We start from the raw sequence: 19,071 nt of genomic DNA on the forward strand, positions 1-19,071 counted from the left end.
CAATTGAGGAACGCGTCTTTAGCAAAATTTAGATTAGCAAGTAATCTCTAAAGAATCACACGGAAAAAAAAAAAAAACAACCAAACAAACTAGAATTGTTAAATACCTTTCTAGCTTATTTTCCCGGGGACGATGATCTGCATCCATCAGATTAGACACCAAGGAAGAACAATTTCCTCCTACTTCTTCAGGCCATACCGTCAGACATGACCTCAGGCTGCTGGTTCATATAAACTTATATTTGGTATTGAATAAGCAAAGAGGCAGCGAAGAGAAATGATAACAATGCTCAAGGGGGGAAAAAAAAACCTGCATCTCCAAGTTATCTACACGAGAGACGAATTTACTGTTCGGTACAAACAAAACAGGCCAGGGAATGCTGGAAGAAGCCTGGGGCTTTCATGAAATAAGACAAATAGAATCTAGACAATAAAAATTAAAGTAGATGAAGATTACTTCAGGCAAGGGAGTGGGAGTTCTAGGTTGTAGAAATCATGTTCCTTCAGAAATGCAACCTACGCAGCAATGCCTAAAGCCATAAACTGTAAACGGTCATGCAGGTAGTACCAGATGCTGGAAGAGCAGATACAGTTAAGACAGGGCTCATCGGCTAGAAGGGCCACAATCTCTGAGTACCAGGTCCTTCTGGGACACTCTCAGGGTATAAGGATAGCCAAGACTACTTCTCAGCAAACAATCGTAAATACACGTGGAAGCATGGTTGGGGGAAGGGGAGTAGTACACCAACTAATAGTGCCAAGATAATATCATGGTATCTATGCCTAAAGCCAGGGGTACTGATAATGAGCTATGAACTACAGGACCTTGAAATTGTGCTGAGATGCCATCAAATGCAACTTTAGGCAAAGATCAGAATGTGAGCACACTTGTGGGGTCCACCGATTAAGCAGAATTTCAAATCTCAGAATCTGGACAGGGTGAATAACCACTAAGGATCGACCTTGGTTCCAGGACACTTACTGGTTGGCGTTATTTGTTCGGAAATCAAAGGCTTTGAAAGTCAGCTAGTCTGGTACATCACCCCTGGTCATTAGACACCAATCATCGTTGGGGAGTTTAGGAATGAGCGCCCCCGAAAACAGGGTCTGATCTGGCATCCACTAAGTGAGGGACTTCTGCAGACTGTATGACAAAAGAAGGTGTTGATCGAGGGAGTGGTGAGAACTTTCACTGATGAAGGATGGAAAGTTAAAACTTTGCTGCTATGGAACTAGGTGCAAAGAACCACCTTTATGGTTACCACCATCAGACCCAGGATCCGTATGCACTTGTGTGCCAGCACCTTACACCAATGTTGGCGTGCTGACAATCTGTCTTGCAGGCAATAAATCTTCTCCAGTGGGAAGACGACTTTTGCCTGGGGTAATGCCTGGGACATAACATGCCGAAGGAATAGTTAATTCTCCCTTAGTGTCCAACCCGCAAGAGGCAGTGTCAATACCTATTGCCCTGTAAACACGAGTGCAATACAGGAGAAATATCGCCATTTCACCAGTTGTCCTGACTTCAACCAATTTTGGTAGGTACTAACCACTGAATACCGGGCACACCCCACAAGACCTGCCATTTTGGAGATGGTCTGACCCAGTTGTCTAGCCATCACAATTTGGCTCTTGTCAAAGTCACACATATCCTTACTATCTATATCCATATCTATTTAGTAACATTGGGCTACAGGTGTTATTGCATGGTTCATGGTGACAATATGACTATTTGAGACATACTTCTCCAAATTTATTTCCTTGTATATGCTTTTTATAGGCTAGATGCAGAGGAACTTTGAATGGTCCCTTTCATAAAGATCATTGCATAGATTCAAGTATGATTAAGCAATACATTATATTTACTAGCACTGATCAAAATTGCTCATGTTCATATTTTATCTGGCTAGAGTAAGTTAGACAATGAAAGCAAATGTACCATTGGCTGCTATGGTTTAGTGCAAATATGAACTTTTGAGCAATGTTCGTAAATTTATCACTATATGTTTAAAGATGCTTCAGGGCTATATAAAGTCATCTACTTACTGGATTTTTGGGCATGTCTGAAAAAGATTTAAATTTATTTAATTATCAGACATTTTGCTTGCTAGTTCCTGGATTTTTTTTAATACATAATCCTGAATTATAGAGAGACCATAACATTTTTTGTTTTCTCTTCAGTTTAGCTCCATCAAAACGAAATTATGAAAGAATTGCCTTTTTTTTTTTAACCTAAGATAAGTTGACTGCTTCAGGAATTTCTTTTGTACCATGAGCAAATCAATTACCTTCTGCTGTTTTTCCTTGTGGACCACTTGGTTTTTTAGACGTTCAACTAAATTCTTCATCGTTGCAGTCGGAGCTCTGGTATTTGCCTCTTTCTGGGCCTCAAGTTCAGTGTTAAGATAATTAATTTCCTTTTCCATCTCAGAGAGGCGGTTTCTTAGCTCTTCAGCTTCACTCTTATGTCTTTTTATTTCTAATATATAATGTTCTTCAAGCCTGAGTTGAAATACAAACAAATAAAAAAACAACCAAAGATTAAATAAAATTGCTAACCCAGAACACATACTTTTACCAATTTCAAAACAGCTATACAAAAACTTCCCCCCACTCGCCCATAGACACCCTATGGATGCCACAAAAAAATAAAATAAATATATATATATATATATATATATATATATATATATATATATATATATATATATATATATATATATATATATATATATGCTCCCTGTTATTTGTTTAGCATGTAATTTGGTCATAAAAAAAATGACTAGAGAACATTTCACTTATTTGCTGCACCACTGTATATGTAGATCAGAGCTGATGTATGTATTGTATTTGAAAGGATTTAAACCTTTATATTAACTTCCCAAGGTCCAGATAATATTATTGGATTTAGAATAGTTTGAATGAAGAAAAGAAACAAAACATCCCAATACACACAGATAAATACACACAAAAAACCCATAGATAAGTGTTTTCATAGTTGAAGGTCCATGTTCCAGAGTCGCAGGAGTTAACAGGATCACTCCACATGGCTCCTGAGGGAGGGGCAGAGGTGAGAGGATCCCTGTTCTGCTCCCACGACAAGTTGTAAGAGCTCTGCAATAGCCAGGGTCAATAGCCCAACTAGCTCTGCCAGATCGATTGGGCCGCCACAGCCGAGTGCAGCCACTGGTCCTCTACCACCAATGTTGTGTGCAGGGTGTCCAACCCAGACTGAGCACAGGGCAATTTGGAGTTCTACCAAGAACAGGCAAAAACTTACCACAGTTCCTACTCCAGCGTGGGACCTGGAAGTGCTCCCCTTCCTAGACATAGCGAGGATGAGGGAAGAAAGTGAAAAAGAATACTTGAAGTGCACACACCACAGGTGGATGTGAATCTGCGATACAGACTTCACCCACCCCTCCTGCACCTGATGGCACTGTCTGGTATGAGGATCCTGGTCACTACCCGTGGCAGCAGTGACTGAGCCCCACCCCCAGATGCAATCCAACTTTGGGAGAGGACAGACAGCAAAAGTGGAAACCATCCCCGGTGCCTCTTCTGCCCCCTGCAGAAATTTCAAAGAAGGTGCCAGAGAGATGATCTCCAGTGAATTAGCAATAAAATAAAACTTAAAAATTAGAAGGCTGTCTGCGGCTGCCTTTAACAAGGTTTCCTGCTCTGGCAGCCAATGTTATATAGAGGAGTAGCTTGAGCTTTTGCCGGCAGATTTTAAGTGCCCAAAGCTCACTATAGTGCTCCAGTGTCCCCTATTTGGATGAATGAACAAAGACCTTTGTCACACCCGCACCCAATCCATCTGAAAGATAAAGGTCTATTTTTCTATGAAGAATCTTGAGGTTGAGACATGGGCTGATAGCGAGAGAGACTGATGTGAGTGAGCTCTCTGCACAGCGCTGCGGAATGAGTGGCACTATATAAATAGCTGATGACTGTCCTGTACAATTTCAGATTTTAAACATTTTGATAATACGAACTTATCCACGGAACTTCAGAAGTAGAGGCTGAGCTTCCAACAGGCCATTACCCAAATAAAGCATAATAGTAAGACTCTTGTGTTAGTCAGCGTAGAATCGCCTAACTCCCGTCAGTATAACAGCACAGAGAGCCTTGTCACTAGTTAAAGCTGTTGACGGTATTGGCGAATATGTACTTTGTACACAATCCTCACATTTATACTCCTGGAATGGGTTGACAATTTGAAAACTGTGGTTGTGGTGAAACATCTACCCTCCTGATACAGCTGTTTTCTATAAAGTAATTAAAAAAAATGTATATAAAAAGGGAATTCCCAGTGAGGGCATTATTTATCTGATACAATATGTTGCTAAGCTATTCCTGACAAAACACATATACACAAGCTGGGCCCATGTGTGCTGCTTCTTATTTAAATATTTAAGCTCTTGGATGTTAAAATGTGTGTTTACAAAAGAACATTGCTACAGGATTGTTTGTTAGCATATACAACTGCAGACTGGCCTCTTCATTCACGGCACACTGGTGCATGTCAAACTCTTCCATCTCAAGTTAGAAAGTGTTTCACACTGGCATTATTAGAGAACAATGTGCTAAATTAATGTGATTACAAAAAATGGGTCTTTGTAGACTAACTATTCAGTTACATTTTAAATTGTTTTAATTGTGCTGAATTACTGGTTGTAATAACTTACCCTTGTCAAATCTGTGCCACCCAATCCTAAACTCAAGTGGAATGATACAAAGAAAACCAAACAAAAATCAGCTTGCCTGCTTGGGTCAATTGCACCGCAGCGATGTTCTATTTACACTGTTATGGTTTCATTTCTCTCCGGGTATAAGGCTATGTATGTTTTCAACCTACTACAAGGTAGATGCAAGTACGCACGGATGATGATGACTTCACGTAAACCAGGTACAGATCCAGAAACACGAAATACTTGTTTTCTGTACCTTTTTTTTTTTTTTTTTTTAAATAGTGAGTTACTCCCATTTTATCACTCTGAAATCAGTCCCTGTATGTTTTACAGGAAACTCACATTAGAGGCACTTTCATGGAAATAGTTTGGGTTAGTTGGGCTTATTATGCTATATATTAGTGTTGAGTTAATAAACTGCACTTTATACTTTGCAATCCCTTAGATTGGATCCAGCAGGCAAAAATATATTTCTAAACTGTACCACTGAATGCACAATGAAAATTATCTGTTTTCTTTGACCACCCTACCTTGTTTTTGGGCCATATATATGTGCAGGTTCAGAGTTTATGACCCAATAATCTAATATTTTAATAACTGCTATGACAAAGTCTTAGACAAGTATCCCTTAGATGCCGGTTGTCTTGCTGGTCCTTTGCTACTTCCTTTTCTGACCTTGTAATACAACTGGGACTACATGAAGTATGGTGACATCTGCATCTACAAGTTGGCCAGTCCTCCTGTCACTTAATTGCTCGTCAAGTCGCTGTTACTAACTAGCCTATTATAGTTACAGCAGAATATTTTCGCAGGTTTTTCTATTTTTCTCCGATTGTTGTACAACTATCGTGTCACTAAAACTGGATCTCAAGTCACCCCAAATATATAAAAGGAGCAGAGGATGGCTCAGATTTATGCATCAGGAAGAGTTGATATTCCCTCTAAGGAGGTTTTCTGTAAGCGAACATTTTATGAGCGATGACACTGTAGATGTGCTGCTGACATTTCTGGTCAGGGAGTAAGGCTCACCATCCACTCTTAGAAACATTAATAACATTCATATTGATCTTCTGAGATCAACACAATAGGAATAACAAGGGTTGGCTAAACTTTTGACCCATGCTTGTTAACTATTTAGTGAGCCCTTTTCAGACACCAATATCTCTTCTCCATGACGGAAGTTCTATAGTAGTACTTTCTAAATTACAATAAGATCCCACATTATGTAGTTCACAGAGGCCCATTTCCGTTCCCAGAGTGGATGTAAAAATCTTTGCTAAAATCATTGGAAATAGGCTAAACATAGCAATCACCTCATTGGTGGAGGAGGAGGAATTTTCCCACCGCCATCAACGTGTGATTGCAGTCTCTGACCATCGAAAAATATGTGTTTCCTATTGCTGTACCTTGCTAAAGAAGTGTCAAAGTCATGTGACTTCAATGCTTTCTATACTGCTTCAAAGGCATATTTGGCCCCTGACTCGCTATTAATGGAGCAGCTTACCTAAATACAAATTAAATTGATAAAAAAAAAAGAAAAAGCTAATAAAAATTCTATATTTGGAATAAGGTTTTCATGAAAGGGGTTCATTTTTTCTGATGCACACCAGACTTCCTGCCAGTAAGATTAATGAAAGGCCTAAAGCCTAAAATGGCTGAACTTGACTGACAACAGAGAAAAGCAACTCACAGAGAAGTAGGTAACAATATGCACGGTCATAACGTTTACATACATTTGTGAACCTATGCTATGCACATAATGCCTTTTCATTTTAGACCTGTTTGTGTTTTAGATTTTGTGGCTCTTTAAGTGCATCAATCATATGCATTACAATGTAAACACCAAGGCTACTTTGCTATACTTTCTACATTTTTAGTCAAACATATAACTTGTATTTTAAATATTATTATAGCAAATCAATCCATTTCCTGGCAGAAAATGCATAGCAAAAACTAAATAAGGAAAAAAAAAAATATTTTACCTGGCTTTGGTATTTTCTAGCTCATTTATTTTTGCCATATGCACTTGCTTCTCCCTGTCCAGTTGTGATGTGACATTCTTTAGTTTGTTGGAAAGTGTAGTCAGCGAGTTGTCTTGTTCAGCAATGGTCTGTTCCATTTCCGCTAAACGCATTAGCTGTTCACTTGATGGGACTTTCAAAGTGGGTTTCTTCATCAAGTCCTATAACATGATGCAGCAGAACTTCAAGATTATGGGCCTGATTCATTAAGGATCTTAACGTAAGAAACTTCTTATTTCAGTCTCCTGGACAAAACCATGTTACAATGCAAGGGGTGCAAATCAGTATTCTGTTTTGCACATAAGTTAAATACTACCTGTTTTTTCATGTAGCACACAAATATCAACTTTAAAATTTCAGTGTACTAATAAGTTATCAAGTATCTGTGTGCTATATGAAAAAACAGGCAGTATTTAACTTATGTGCAAAACAGAAAACTAGTTTGCACCCCTTGCATTGTAACATGGGTTTGTCCAGGAGACAGAAATAAGAAGGTTCTCAAGTTAAGATCCTTAATGAATCAGGCCCTATATTGCTAAAATTAACAAAGTCATATAAATGAAAAATATATTTTGTCATATTACTTTAGCTATTTAAGTATTAAAGGGGTTGCTAACTTCTGTATAACTCTTTCCTTATGTCCTTCCACTGTCATGTAGCAAAGAGTGGAAGAGCCAATGTGTCAGATCTTCTCACACTGTGCATCACAGACAGTGATATGGAAAATATTTTGCTTATGTAGATAATCATAAATTTGTTTCCGGTTATATAATATTGGATATACCGAGCGCAGGCGTATTTCAGCTCTGGTTTTGCTTCCAACATTGCCTTATGTTGTCTTAGCAGCTATCAGGGTTATTTAAAACACATTTGGGTGTGACATACAAGCCAGCCCTAGCTAGATGCAAGAATCTGTACCTGGGAGGTTAGTGCATCCGATTTATTTTAACTGCATTTTAATGGTGTTTAAAGCATACAAGCTCAGTGTATGACCTGCATAAAATGAGGTGTCCGTGACACTGGGATGCAGGCTTAAATGTTTTAAACAAAATATGAACTAACACCTCATGTTTTCATTTTGCTAGATACACACATATATTCAGTGGTAAGGATAAGCACCGACAACTATCTTTTTGTTTTCTATACATATATGGGCCTTTACATTGCCATGCAGCTGGTACCATATGTAATATGGGATATACACAAGCGCAGGCATATTTCTTCTCAGGTTTTGTTTCCGGTTAGCTCGAAAATGTCCTGAAAAGATGATTGAAATATCAAAATTAGATGGAATACAATTAGTGCTAATAAGATGGCTCAGATCAGGGCTTTTTAATCTATGGTACTGAAGATCTACTTCAAACTGTTAAATTATGCTCAAAATAAACAGTTTAATAAATAAAATATTTGTTTTAAATAGGAGAAAAGACATTACAGTCATTACATCCACTACACAGACAAGGTTACACCGTGGGAACATATTCCACTGAAAAAAATAGGTCACTAAACTGAACTGACAGCTTTGGTACAATGCAGCACTCCATCAGTAAAAGCATGGCATTTAGTAATGCCACTTTGACACTAGCCTTATACACTGTTAGTAAAACTTTAGAGCTCCAGCAGTTTGTTGATATTAACTGTATGGATTATAAAGGCAATGAAGTTTAGCACACAGAAGCATTAAAATGGGGACTGTATTACAAACAGAAAAAAGGCAGACCTATGCACTTTAACAAGTGTCCTGTATCCTAATGGAAGAGCTCTTTATCCATGGTAAAGCACTCTGTTCCCTAAATGGACTTCAGATAAATATTCTTCCTTTCAGGTCAATGACAAGAGTAACATACCAGCTTGACTACACAACAGTGCTTTATTGACAATGATAATCGGCCAGACCACAGCAGCTAAACATCAAGTATTTTAATCTACTAAATTTGAGATAAACCTCATTGTTTGGTCATCCTTGCAATATTAAAGAAACCTGATTTTACATTACAGTTAATGTGCAATAAAAACTAAATGGGATTATCCTCCAGTGTAGTGTAACGTGAACAAATATGTCACCATCAGACCTGGTCAAAATTTGACCATTCTAATGTGTAGCCCAATCAGCCACAGATTTGGATATTCCGTTATTGGACTGAATGACAGCACTGCACCGCTTGTGGCCAGCTTTAGCATTTAAAAAAGGCTGCTGAGAATTTACAACAAGGAGGAAGCTTGCTGGTATATGTAGTGGAACAAATGGAGAGAAAAAATACAAACCAGAGCAGACTCCTTAAATTTGCTTATTGAGGCATCTGAATGCAAATCTAACTTCTGATGCAACACTTTGAGATCCTCGGCATGCTTTCTTGCGTTCTCTTGCTGCTCCTAGTGGAAATAAATGCAAATATTTGTGTAGCGTTCAACGTATATTATAATACTTGAAAACAGATAATGGCAAAAGTTGTTTCCTCCTGCGGAGTCACTGAATTCATTTGTGCTCAGAGCTAATAAGCAGAGGCAAGCAAATATAGCTGTTAAACAGTCACTTTTCAACAATGACCACAATTGAAAAATCAAGTACAGCAGAGTACCAGTGCTGCTTATAGAATGACGCTATAAATATGAGATCATCAGAGTCATATCATTTCTGTCTAAACAAAACAGTCTGCTACACCACTAGTTACACTTAAGGGGTCCGACTCATCAAGGCCCACATACTGAGCGCAACATGCGCTTGTTATAAAATGCACGGAATTTGAGTAACTGTACTCACAAATTCAACAAGAAGCGGATCTGAATATATGTGTGCTGATGAATACGGGTGTACAATATATATTTAAGGAATATAAATTCTCAAAAGAAAGCACAGAAAAAAAAAAACATTGAATTAATGCACCTGTTAATCCCCCCCCTCCCATGAAATACATTTATTAGTATGTTATGAAGGTCTACTATACATAAAATACATGTTTACAGTTGCTACCAATCGCATACCCCTGACATAGCATGCATACACAGCCGTCACCATTAGCAAACGGACTAGACCTGTAGCTGGGTCAAGAGATACGGCTGAAAAACAAGTATTTTTGAGATGCCCAGAGCTTGAATTGGACACGTTGCTGCTGCATGCACTTAGACTACGGCCAAATGTCCCTTCCCCGCTCCGTTCTCTCCCTGAAACCGTAGGCTGTAGTAAGGGTCCTTTGCGCTCGAAGATGAATTGAACGTCGCTGCATTCTGTGGCGTATGAGCCTGTTCTGGGCATGCGCAGAGTGATTTTGCGGATGATGAGAACAAAATTGCAGTTGATTTCCAGGGTGTTTATTTGCTGTGTCCTTATGGTTACTCACAATTAACAGTCAAGGCTTTTTTCTCTTTACACAGGATCTCTGAACATTTGCTTCTCATATGACAGCGGGTAGTGGTGAACACACCATAGTGGCACAAAATCACTACAAACACTCAAATACAGACCTTATTCACAGACTGTGAATAATAAAAAATGTAGCACTAGCTGAAATGAAAATGCTTTTACAGAGGTTTAAATAACTGGGTATGTTAGCAATGATTACACTCATAAATAGCTGAACGGTCTCATCTTTGCAGGACTCAAAATGACACTTACATGTGCAGCATTTAAAAACAAACTATACTAGGAAATACTGTAAAGATGATAAACCTACATTAAATATATTCTATGAAATCGAAGCTTGGATACCAATGCTGTTTCTGCATTTATTTGCTTTTGTATGAAGATATTGCAATGTTTGTGGAACTGTATTCTACAGTGGCTGCACCTCACTGCTTGCTGTAATGTACCTCAAGGGACAAGGACCTCTCACTCTCTCATCCAAAGAGCTTTATTATGGAGAGTAAATCATTTGCAGAGTGTACCAACCCATGGTATTGCTGGAATCCCAGGTGACTTAATAATACATGTATTACAGTGCCATGTTTGTGAAAGCTGTTAAGGCAAAACTGCACTAGTAAATAATTAGTGTTTGTAGAACAGCTGTAATTGTCAAAGTATGTTGAGCACAACATAGTATTCTGTATTTTCCTGGATGGCTTCCAATGATTGGAGCACTGCTTTGTTTTACTATAAATGAGCTATATTAAGGGTCAACTAAAAACAAAAGCAAGAAAAAAAAAAGGAAATACAACAAATAAAACATATTTTTAGTTTACAACTTGAATATGCTTTTAGAAAGACATGCTAAAAATAATAACTCTGAAAATATTACTCTGTAGAGCTGTTCTTGATTAGTTAAATGGTGCCATTTCCATATAATTACAAGGGGTCTGATTCATTAAGGATCTTAAACTTGAGAAACTTCTTATTTCAGTCTCCTGGACAAAACCATGTTACAATGCAAGGGGTGCAAATTAGTATTTTGCTTTGCACATAAGTTAAATACTGACTGTTTTTTTCATGTAGCAGACAATTACTTGATAGCTTATTTGTACACTGAAATTTAAAGTTGATATTTGTGTGCTACATGAAAAAACAGTCAGTATTTAACTTATGTGCAAAACAGAATACTAATTTGCACCCCTTGCATTGTAACATGGTTTTGTCCAGGAGACTGAAATAAGAAGTTTCTCAAGTTAAGATCCTTAATGAATCAGGCCCAAGATGCTTAGCTGGACTTCTAGGGCACACTTACATTCAAGTCTGCAGCTGACATTCCAATCTTCTCCCAATCTTCCCGCAATCAAGCATATAATATTATAAGTCACCACTATTTATTTAAGTGAACCTTCTGCCTACACTCTGTGGAGGCAGATAATTTACAGCATGTATCAAAATTCATGAGAGTACAATCAATTTGCTAGAAACCAGTAACATTACTGAGGCACTACAACTTTGTGCATAATTATTGGGTTCAACCCACAAAGTGGCTGCCTTTGAGTGTAGGCATCAGGTGCAAATAGGATCCCTGTGCAGAGTCAACCATTTGATGGCAATATACTTAAGCAAAAAGTATATTTTTATTTAGAAATACATAAATGGAGATTGTCCTTTCTATACAAAATTCCTACGCAGAATTCTAGGTTATTTTCTAACGTTACCAACTGGATAGCCATGAAGTATATTTATCATACCTCTCTTGCTTTAGCCAGAAGATGCTGGTATTTTTTCATAACTTCTTCTTTTTGATTAAGCCGAGCTTGCATATTTACAATTGTTTGATGGGCGACTTTCAAAGCTTGGCGCACCTCTGAATCTTCGTGTATTTGGTTAAACTCGGACATTAGCTTCTCTTGGTCTACAACTGCAGGCAAGCGAAGTCTCAATTCATTTATTACCTTATCTCGGCTCAACACATTTTGTTCTGTTGTCCAGAGAAGAGATTCTTTCTGTTTAAGTTTCTACAAACAAAATGAAAATAAAATAAATCACAAAAATTCATATACACATATGTCCTGTTAATCACTTAAAAACAATATAACACAATATTGGCAATCTTGCAAACCTGTTACCGGGTAAATAGTAAAGTCTACCAACACAAAGATTATTAGAGTAAAAATTACTTAGCACATGCTCTAACTACAAGTTATGCAGTTAGGAGAATCCTTCTAACAGCTCTTACCACATGCTGGTACCATTAACCATAGACAGAGACAGGTAATTTGACTGCCAATCCTCTCTGCAGTGCCATGGTGCTTGACTGATGGTCTTTGCAGAATAACTGCAATAGCATTGTGACTGTTAAATAGCTTTACGATTCTTCAATAGGTTAATAAATCATCCAGCACTGATTATGGTTGCTACTGGCTTCCGGTAACATCTAATCTACCCATTTTTATTCCAAAATACCTCAGACCCTATTTGATTATTAACGTTTTTCTCAGATTTAGTATAGCCTTAGGTCTATCTCCAATCATTTTTAAAGTTGCTTACTATATCCGCCTCGACTACATCTGCTGAATAGCATTCCACTTAGTTATTACCATTTAAGTGAAGTGATTCTTCCTCAAACCAGCTACCTTCCAATTTAAGTGAATGCTTTCATACTTCTCTTCCTCTGTAGAATGTATTCCATCTGTACCCTGATGTATTTGAAAGCTTCCATCATAGTCTCTGACTCTTCTTTGCTCCAATTCATACATGTTGGGGCAGATTTAATTAGCCTCGATGTCCGACGGCACCTCATGGCTAATTGACTCATTGAGGTCCTTTTGTCTTTCCTGGAAAGTTTTGTGCTGTAGACCATGCACCATACACCTTCTGGAGATATAGCCTCCAGAACTGAACACATTATTTTAGGTGTGTCCACAACAATTACCTAAAAAGTGGCATCACCACCTCTTTCTTTTGCTGTAACATTAGAAGAGCTGAGGGGCACTAAGAGGACTCAACAACTGGCACAGATTTCAAAAGATACCCCTCTAATACTATGGCAATTACAAATCACCTCACCAGGCACTGCATACGCTACAAGCTGCACATAAGAATTGAGCTTGAACAATAAGGTAGATATAAATCTTTAGTAAATAGCAACAGATGCTACTGCCTATATAGTATCACACCTTCATTATTGTGTAAGAGATAAGCCTGAAGCCAGTGAAACTAATGGAAAATTACTAGCTAACAGGTAACTGCCATTACCGTCTCTGTACAGACAGTCAGATCTCTATTTACCAATTAAGATAGCCAAGTTGTACTAGATTCTAATTTCCAAGGAAGCAATACTTAAAAACAACCCAAGAAGATAATAAATAATATTTAGTGGAGGGTGAATGTAATGCTTGCAGTTTTGGAAATGACAAGATTTATTCAAAATGTATTTTCCACTCTAAACACAGGTGTCAAAAGGGAAAAGCACATATATTTATAAAATGCAGCTTTTTTTTTTTTTTTAAATATATTTATGTCCTATCAAACATTAATGGCTCTACTCACCTCTTCTAGTGTTTTACATACAGTTTTCGTCTCCAAAATGGTCCTCACATGCTCTTTTATTTTGCGTAGTGCTATTCCAAGTTGTTCAGGTAGAGGTAGGCTGGGATCAGGCACTTCTCCTGTGGCCTCTTCAAACTACAATAGAAAGACTTACAGTGTTTAGATTTCTTAAAATTAGCAAGCTGCAATTTTTAATTCAAAATACCACAACGTAATGCATTTACCTTCCGAGCAGTGCTGAGTACTTCATTCTGCTGCTGTTCATACATATCCAGCTGACGTTCCAGTTCTACTTCTCTCTGATCCCAGGACATTTGGCGTTCCTCATGAAACTTCAAAAAAGATAAAAATAAAGATTTTGACTAGCACTTGAATCATGACACAAAACATTCAATGATGTGGTCCTAGGCATGTATCTAGTCGGTAAGCATGATTGCCTATATGATTAAAACAACTATGATCTTTAGATACAAGTCTATACCTTGTATTCTATCTTTTCTAGAAATAAATCTGTTGCTTACACACAGCGAAAGCATAGCCTATGATTCTCTATGAACAGCATCCCTTAGCCTTAAAGTGTCTCAGTGACATCACTGGCTCCTAAGAAACTGATGTGTTGTGATCTCAAAATTAAAAAAAAATTAAAAAAATCTATTGTGCGTCAGGTACTTTATACTGAATATTCAGGTGAAAAATTTGCATATCTACTTTGCAGAGCACATTACATTGTTCCTAAATATTGTGAGAGTGCATTAAACTTTTCTATAAACAGATATATATAACATTCACAAAGGAAATACGACATTTCCGAAATCCAGCTGTACACTAAACTTCTACTTCTCCCAATACACTAGAAGTCAGTTATTGAAGTCTACAATGGAAGAGTTCAAACAAGTTTACTTTGAAAACCTTTGAAGAAATATTGTTAGACAATTTGTTTCTATAGAAAACCTTGTTACAGATGTTTGTTGTCTAAATGTGTGACCGTTTAAAATCTGAAAATCTCATTACTTAGCACAGTAAAGGTAAAAGAGTTTGACTAATTCTCTATGTCAATTATAATGCAATTTACAGCTACACATTACAATTACAGACTGAAAACAATCACATGCAGAGCTGAAAACCAAGTTCAGCATGACTTCCAAACTTCTTCTGCAAACGTGATTAATTATGCATTATTACACCAAAAGTTTCAAGTGTTCACAAAGGACTGATCTAGTGGAGTATAACTTTATGCTGTAGTTATAGAGGCCACCCATGGTATCAACCAGTGTGAAAAACATGCAAACAGAATAAAGGGAACATCAAAGTCTACAGAACACTAGGCTGCCAATACCTCAGAACAAAAAACCACGGTAGGAACACCACATTTTGAAGTTTCAGAAATTTTTTATAAATTAAAGTGTGACTTGAAATGACCAAGTAGTTAAGTTTAGTAGAGGTTCAAAATAATTTGGAAAGTACATGTGTATACTGCAAATGCCTAAATCAAAAAAATTTAATTACATTATGTGCATTTTTTAGCTTACTGTATAACGTGTTTGCTAATGTTTGCACAGTTTAAAGTGGAACATGTATCATTACGATAATATTCTTAATATGACGTTGACCAAACAGTGACAGACACAGTATTCTAGGCCACCAAGTTTCTAAAGAAATGTATCAATAGGTTTGGGAACTCAATGTGTACAGATGACATTATGCTTTATTCACTCAGTACATCTATTTGTTTAACATAAAAACCGGGACACTGCATGCAGCCAGTTAGGTTAAATGGCAATTTAATTATGGCAACAAAAACTGGGACACTCTGGGAGAACAGAACACATGGGAATTATAACCTCCCAACATCTTATTTCCTTGTTATTAAATCGTGACTATAATATATTTAACACACACAATCTCTGGCGCTAAAATATTAAATGTTGCCAATCAGTATAAGAAGTAAATTGCAGCAATTCAATGGAGATAGTGTCCAATCTCCTACGGTTACAATATAAAGGGAAAAAAAGGATGAATGCGCAAATTCACTTCTTATGAACCATATAATCAAAGTTTAATGATACCAGATTGTTAGACCTTCACGATCTCACATATCAATAAAAGATGTATATATACATAAACATAAATCCCTGAGTATATCTCCTAATAATAAAACATGCATGTACACAGCATCCAATAAATGCTTCTTAGAAATATGCAGAAAGCAGACTCTAGCATCTTGGCTCCATATTCTGATGGATTAAACACTTTTCCATTCTCATGAAATAAAATCAAATATCAGAGTAGTATAGAGACTATAATATATTTAACAGTAAATGGTTCATTTTCAATTATATAGAATAATGCAAAATTTACTGTGAAATAGAAAAATATTAGGGAGGATTCAATTGGTGGCGATGTGCCGCTGAACATACATTGTTGGTCAATGCAGTACAGAAATCTCTGCTGACTTTTCCTTGCTATGGAACGGGAAGGAAGATGAGCGGAGATTTTAGTAAAACCCCTGCTGCGGTGAGTCTTCGTAAACTGTTCCGGAGACACATTGTGGTACTCGCATCTAATCAAATTCCCCCTAGGAGTCCACAATTTGGAGGTGACTACTACAATTCTTACGATTCACAAAACATTTTACTAAAATGTTTTATGTCTTTCAGAAACAATAAAATAAAAATAAAAAAACATTGTAGTAAAACGTATTATAATTACGATTGTGTTAAATTGCATATTTACTTTTCTGTTTCTTTTTTTGTTTTGTTTTTGCTTTATTATGAACATATATGAAGCATTGTATTTTTGCAACTAAATTGCATAACTAGTGATGCTAAGTGGTTGACAATGGTAGTAATATAACTCTCCTAACGGTTTATAGATATATACTATTCAAAATACTCTGTGTCTCATCAAAAGTGTTGCGTTGATTAGAGAACATGCACAGGACCAAAGGGAAAAATAACTAACTCCGAAGACGTGGTCTGCTTGGAGGAATACCAGCTAGGAATCTAAGCTTGATACTCCTTCGACTTTTACCTGAACGGGTGATACAGACTGAATCCAACTGCCGTATGAGTCAGAGTTTGGTCTACTGCGATTGCTGCTCAAGTAAATGTTGTTGATACTCAAATGTGTCCAAGTTCTAAGAGGGACACTTCAAAATGCAGAGATCGGTGATGCTGAGGAGCGCAGGTGTGTGCAGCTTAAGTGTACAACTACTGTAAAACTGGATGATGCCAACCTGTCTTGAGTGGAGTAGTGTGAGCATGCTTGCTTGCTCTGAGAGGCACCCAGTAGGTTCAAGGGTGCATTTAAGTGTAGCTTAAAAGACCGTGAGGTGAAGCCACTACTTGGTGGTATGCGGTATGGTGGTGTGACCGCACCCATGTAGAGGCACAAAAGTGTGGCAATATTACAAAGCAAGAGTGTCAGCTCTTAGGACAAGTGATTCTACTACCACATGTAATTAAGAGATACGGGTTGGAGAGTAAAGCTGGAATATGTAAATTGTAAGTGATTGTTAATAACCTACCTCATTTATTTAATCCTGATGAGATGGCCTGGACCCCATTCATTTCATTACTAGTAACTGTGCACTACTACACCTGCAGCATCTGTTTCACTATTATTAAATCTGCATGGACAAATGTTTACTAATCTGTGACACACAGGAGCCACAGGTGAGAGAGATAGAGCTACAGCTAGGTGGTTGACGCAAGCGTACTGACAGGTAGGAGTTAAGGATTACACATTACTACTACCACCACCAGCCCAGGGAAACAGGGGTTATATAGAAATCATGTGAATCAATACAAAACTTCAGGGTGCAGTACAATATGGTTCATTTCAGTTTCCTAGTGCTGTCACAGTGGGATCACACTACATGCTCTTAAATCCTTACTTTGCCTTGAGAAACAAGCTCTTCTTCTAGATTGCCAACTGTACGTTCCTGTTCAGAGATGATGTTATTCAAATATTTTATCTCTTCCTTCTTTTGGTTTAACTCACGAGCAAGTTTCAAGTCCTGGAGCCTCATTTCATCCATTTTCTTGTGCCATTCTGTAACCTGTACATGGTGCATTTACATAGTTTTGTTAAATGAATTCAGGACCTTAAAAGGATAAATCAAAGTGCACATAGTAATCACTATTGATAGTTCGTTTGGTGCAACATTCCTATTGGGAGCTCATGTCAGGAATGATTATATAAACTCAATGTACTACTCTTTTGTATACAATACACCACATTATATACATATAAGAAAACAGTAAAAAGTCAATTTGGTTCTTAATACACTAAAGATTACTTCATACAAGAACAATGTATGTTTTTAAGAAAAGAAAAAATAAATTTATAAATTAAATGTCTAAAATAGACACTAAGGTTTTTTTAATATTTTGAATGTAAGCATTTGCTATATTATAGAGTGTATATAGTACTTACTTCTGAAACTTCTACCTTCTTTGGATTACTGATCATACCAGTACTCTATCTACAGCCAGCAACCTCCACCGCATCACCTTACAGACTTCAGACTTAAACGGAGTAGCAAGAAAATCTATTTGACTCAAACCTGATGACATTGGGTGGATAACATAGCACACAGCAGAGGGGCCTGCCATCATTATGGCCAGTCTACAGAGAATGGCAGGAGCTTCTGGAGACCATTTTCATATAAAATGCTTACAAATGTGAGAGGGCTTATAATGGCAAAACAGAATCCAAACGTCTATTTTTCACATTTAACCCATACAAAATAAAATAAAAGACTCCCAGAATTAGCCTTTAAATTTTAATAAGAAAAAACAAAATCAAATAAAAATGGTTGTTATCATACCATAGTGAACAGGGTAACAAAATCATAGGGCCTACTTTCTATTATTTTCAGACATTTTTAGATCTTCATTATAAAACTGTGCAAAACATTGTGGAACAGAATACAATTTCAGAGGATATAAATTATTGTGAAGCAAAAACTGGGTGCGTCTTATCAACAGACTATACCTCCATAAAGTACAAATACCACATTATGTAACAATTCATAAAAAAGTTGGATGTATGAACCAGGTTTAATAGAGAAAAGAGTTTGACACCCCAACCTTCCTGTTACAATTTAATAGGAGCACCTTCATTGCTACAGGAGGAGACAAAAAGAGGTTTTGACAGCAATTACAAAAAGAAGGTGGAAAGCTGTTGGACTTAAAGATCATGGATTCAAGAACCACGTCGTTAAAGTCAGCCGTGGTAAATTCTGTTGCAGAAAAGGAGCCTGACTTAACAGGTCTAGTCTTAAAGGGAGACGTCACAAAGGGCCCTCTCCCATGCCAAGAAGGTCCCACCACCTTCTCGCTCAGTGTGGAGCCACAAGAATCAACAAAGCACCCTCTCTTTTCACCTTCTCCAGGATCCATGAAAGTATTGCTAACAGAAGGTAAATCAGATGAAAGCCCCAGGGTACAAACATG

At 37.3% G+C, this 19,071-nt stretch overlaps 1 protein-coding gene across 1 annotated transcript in view; it reads right to left on the reverse strand.

Moving 5' to 3' along the window:
- The window catches only part of CEP290 (centrosomal protein 290), a 222,067-nt gene that overhangs the window by 81,204 nt on the left and 121,792 nt on the right, over positions 1–19,071 (reverse strand). The window contains exons 31-37 of the mRNA XM_075209376.1: positions 17,508–17,672; positions 13,837–13,944; positions 13,613–13,747; positions 11,812–12,078; positions 8,983–9,090; positions 6,679–6,878; positions 2,291–2,504 (exon numbers count right to left, since the gene is read on the reverse strand). Of these exons, the coding sequence (XP_075065477.1) occupies positions 2,291–2,504; positions 6,679–6,878; positions 8,983–9,090; positions 11,812–12,078; positions 13,613–13,747; positions 13,837–13,944; positions 17,508–17,672 (1,197 nt within the window). The remainder of the gene's footprint in view (positions 1–2,290; positions 2,505–6,678; positions 6,879–8,982; positions 9,091–11,811; positions 12,079–13,612; positions 13,748–13,836; positions 13,945–17,507; positions 17,673–19,071) is intronic.

Source organism: Mixophyes fleayi, chromosome 4 (genome assembly GCF_038048845.1).
Source record: "Mixophyes fleayi isolate aMixFle1 chromosome 4, aMixFle1.hap1, whole genome shotgun sequence".
Lineage (NCBI taxonomy): Eukaryota > Metazoa > Chordata > Amphibia > Anura > Limnodynastidae > Mixophyes > Mixophyes fleayi.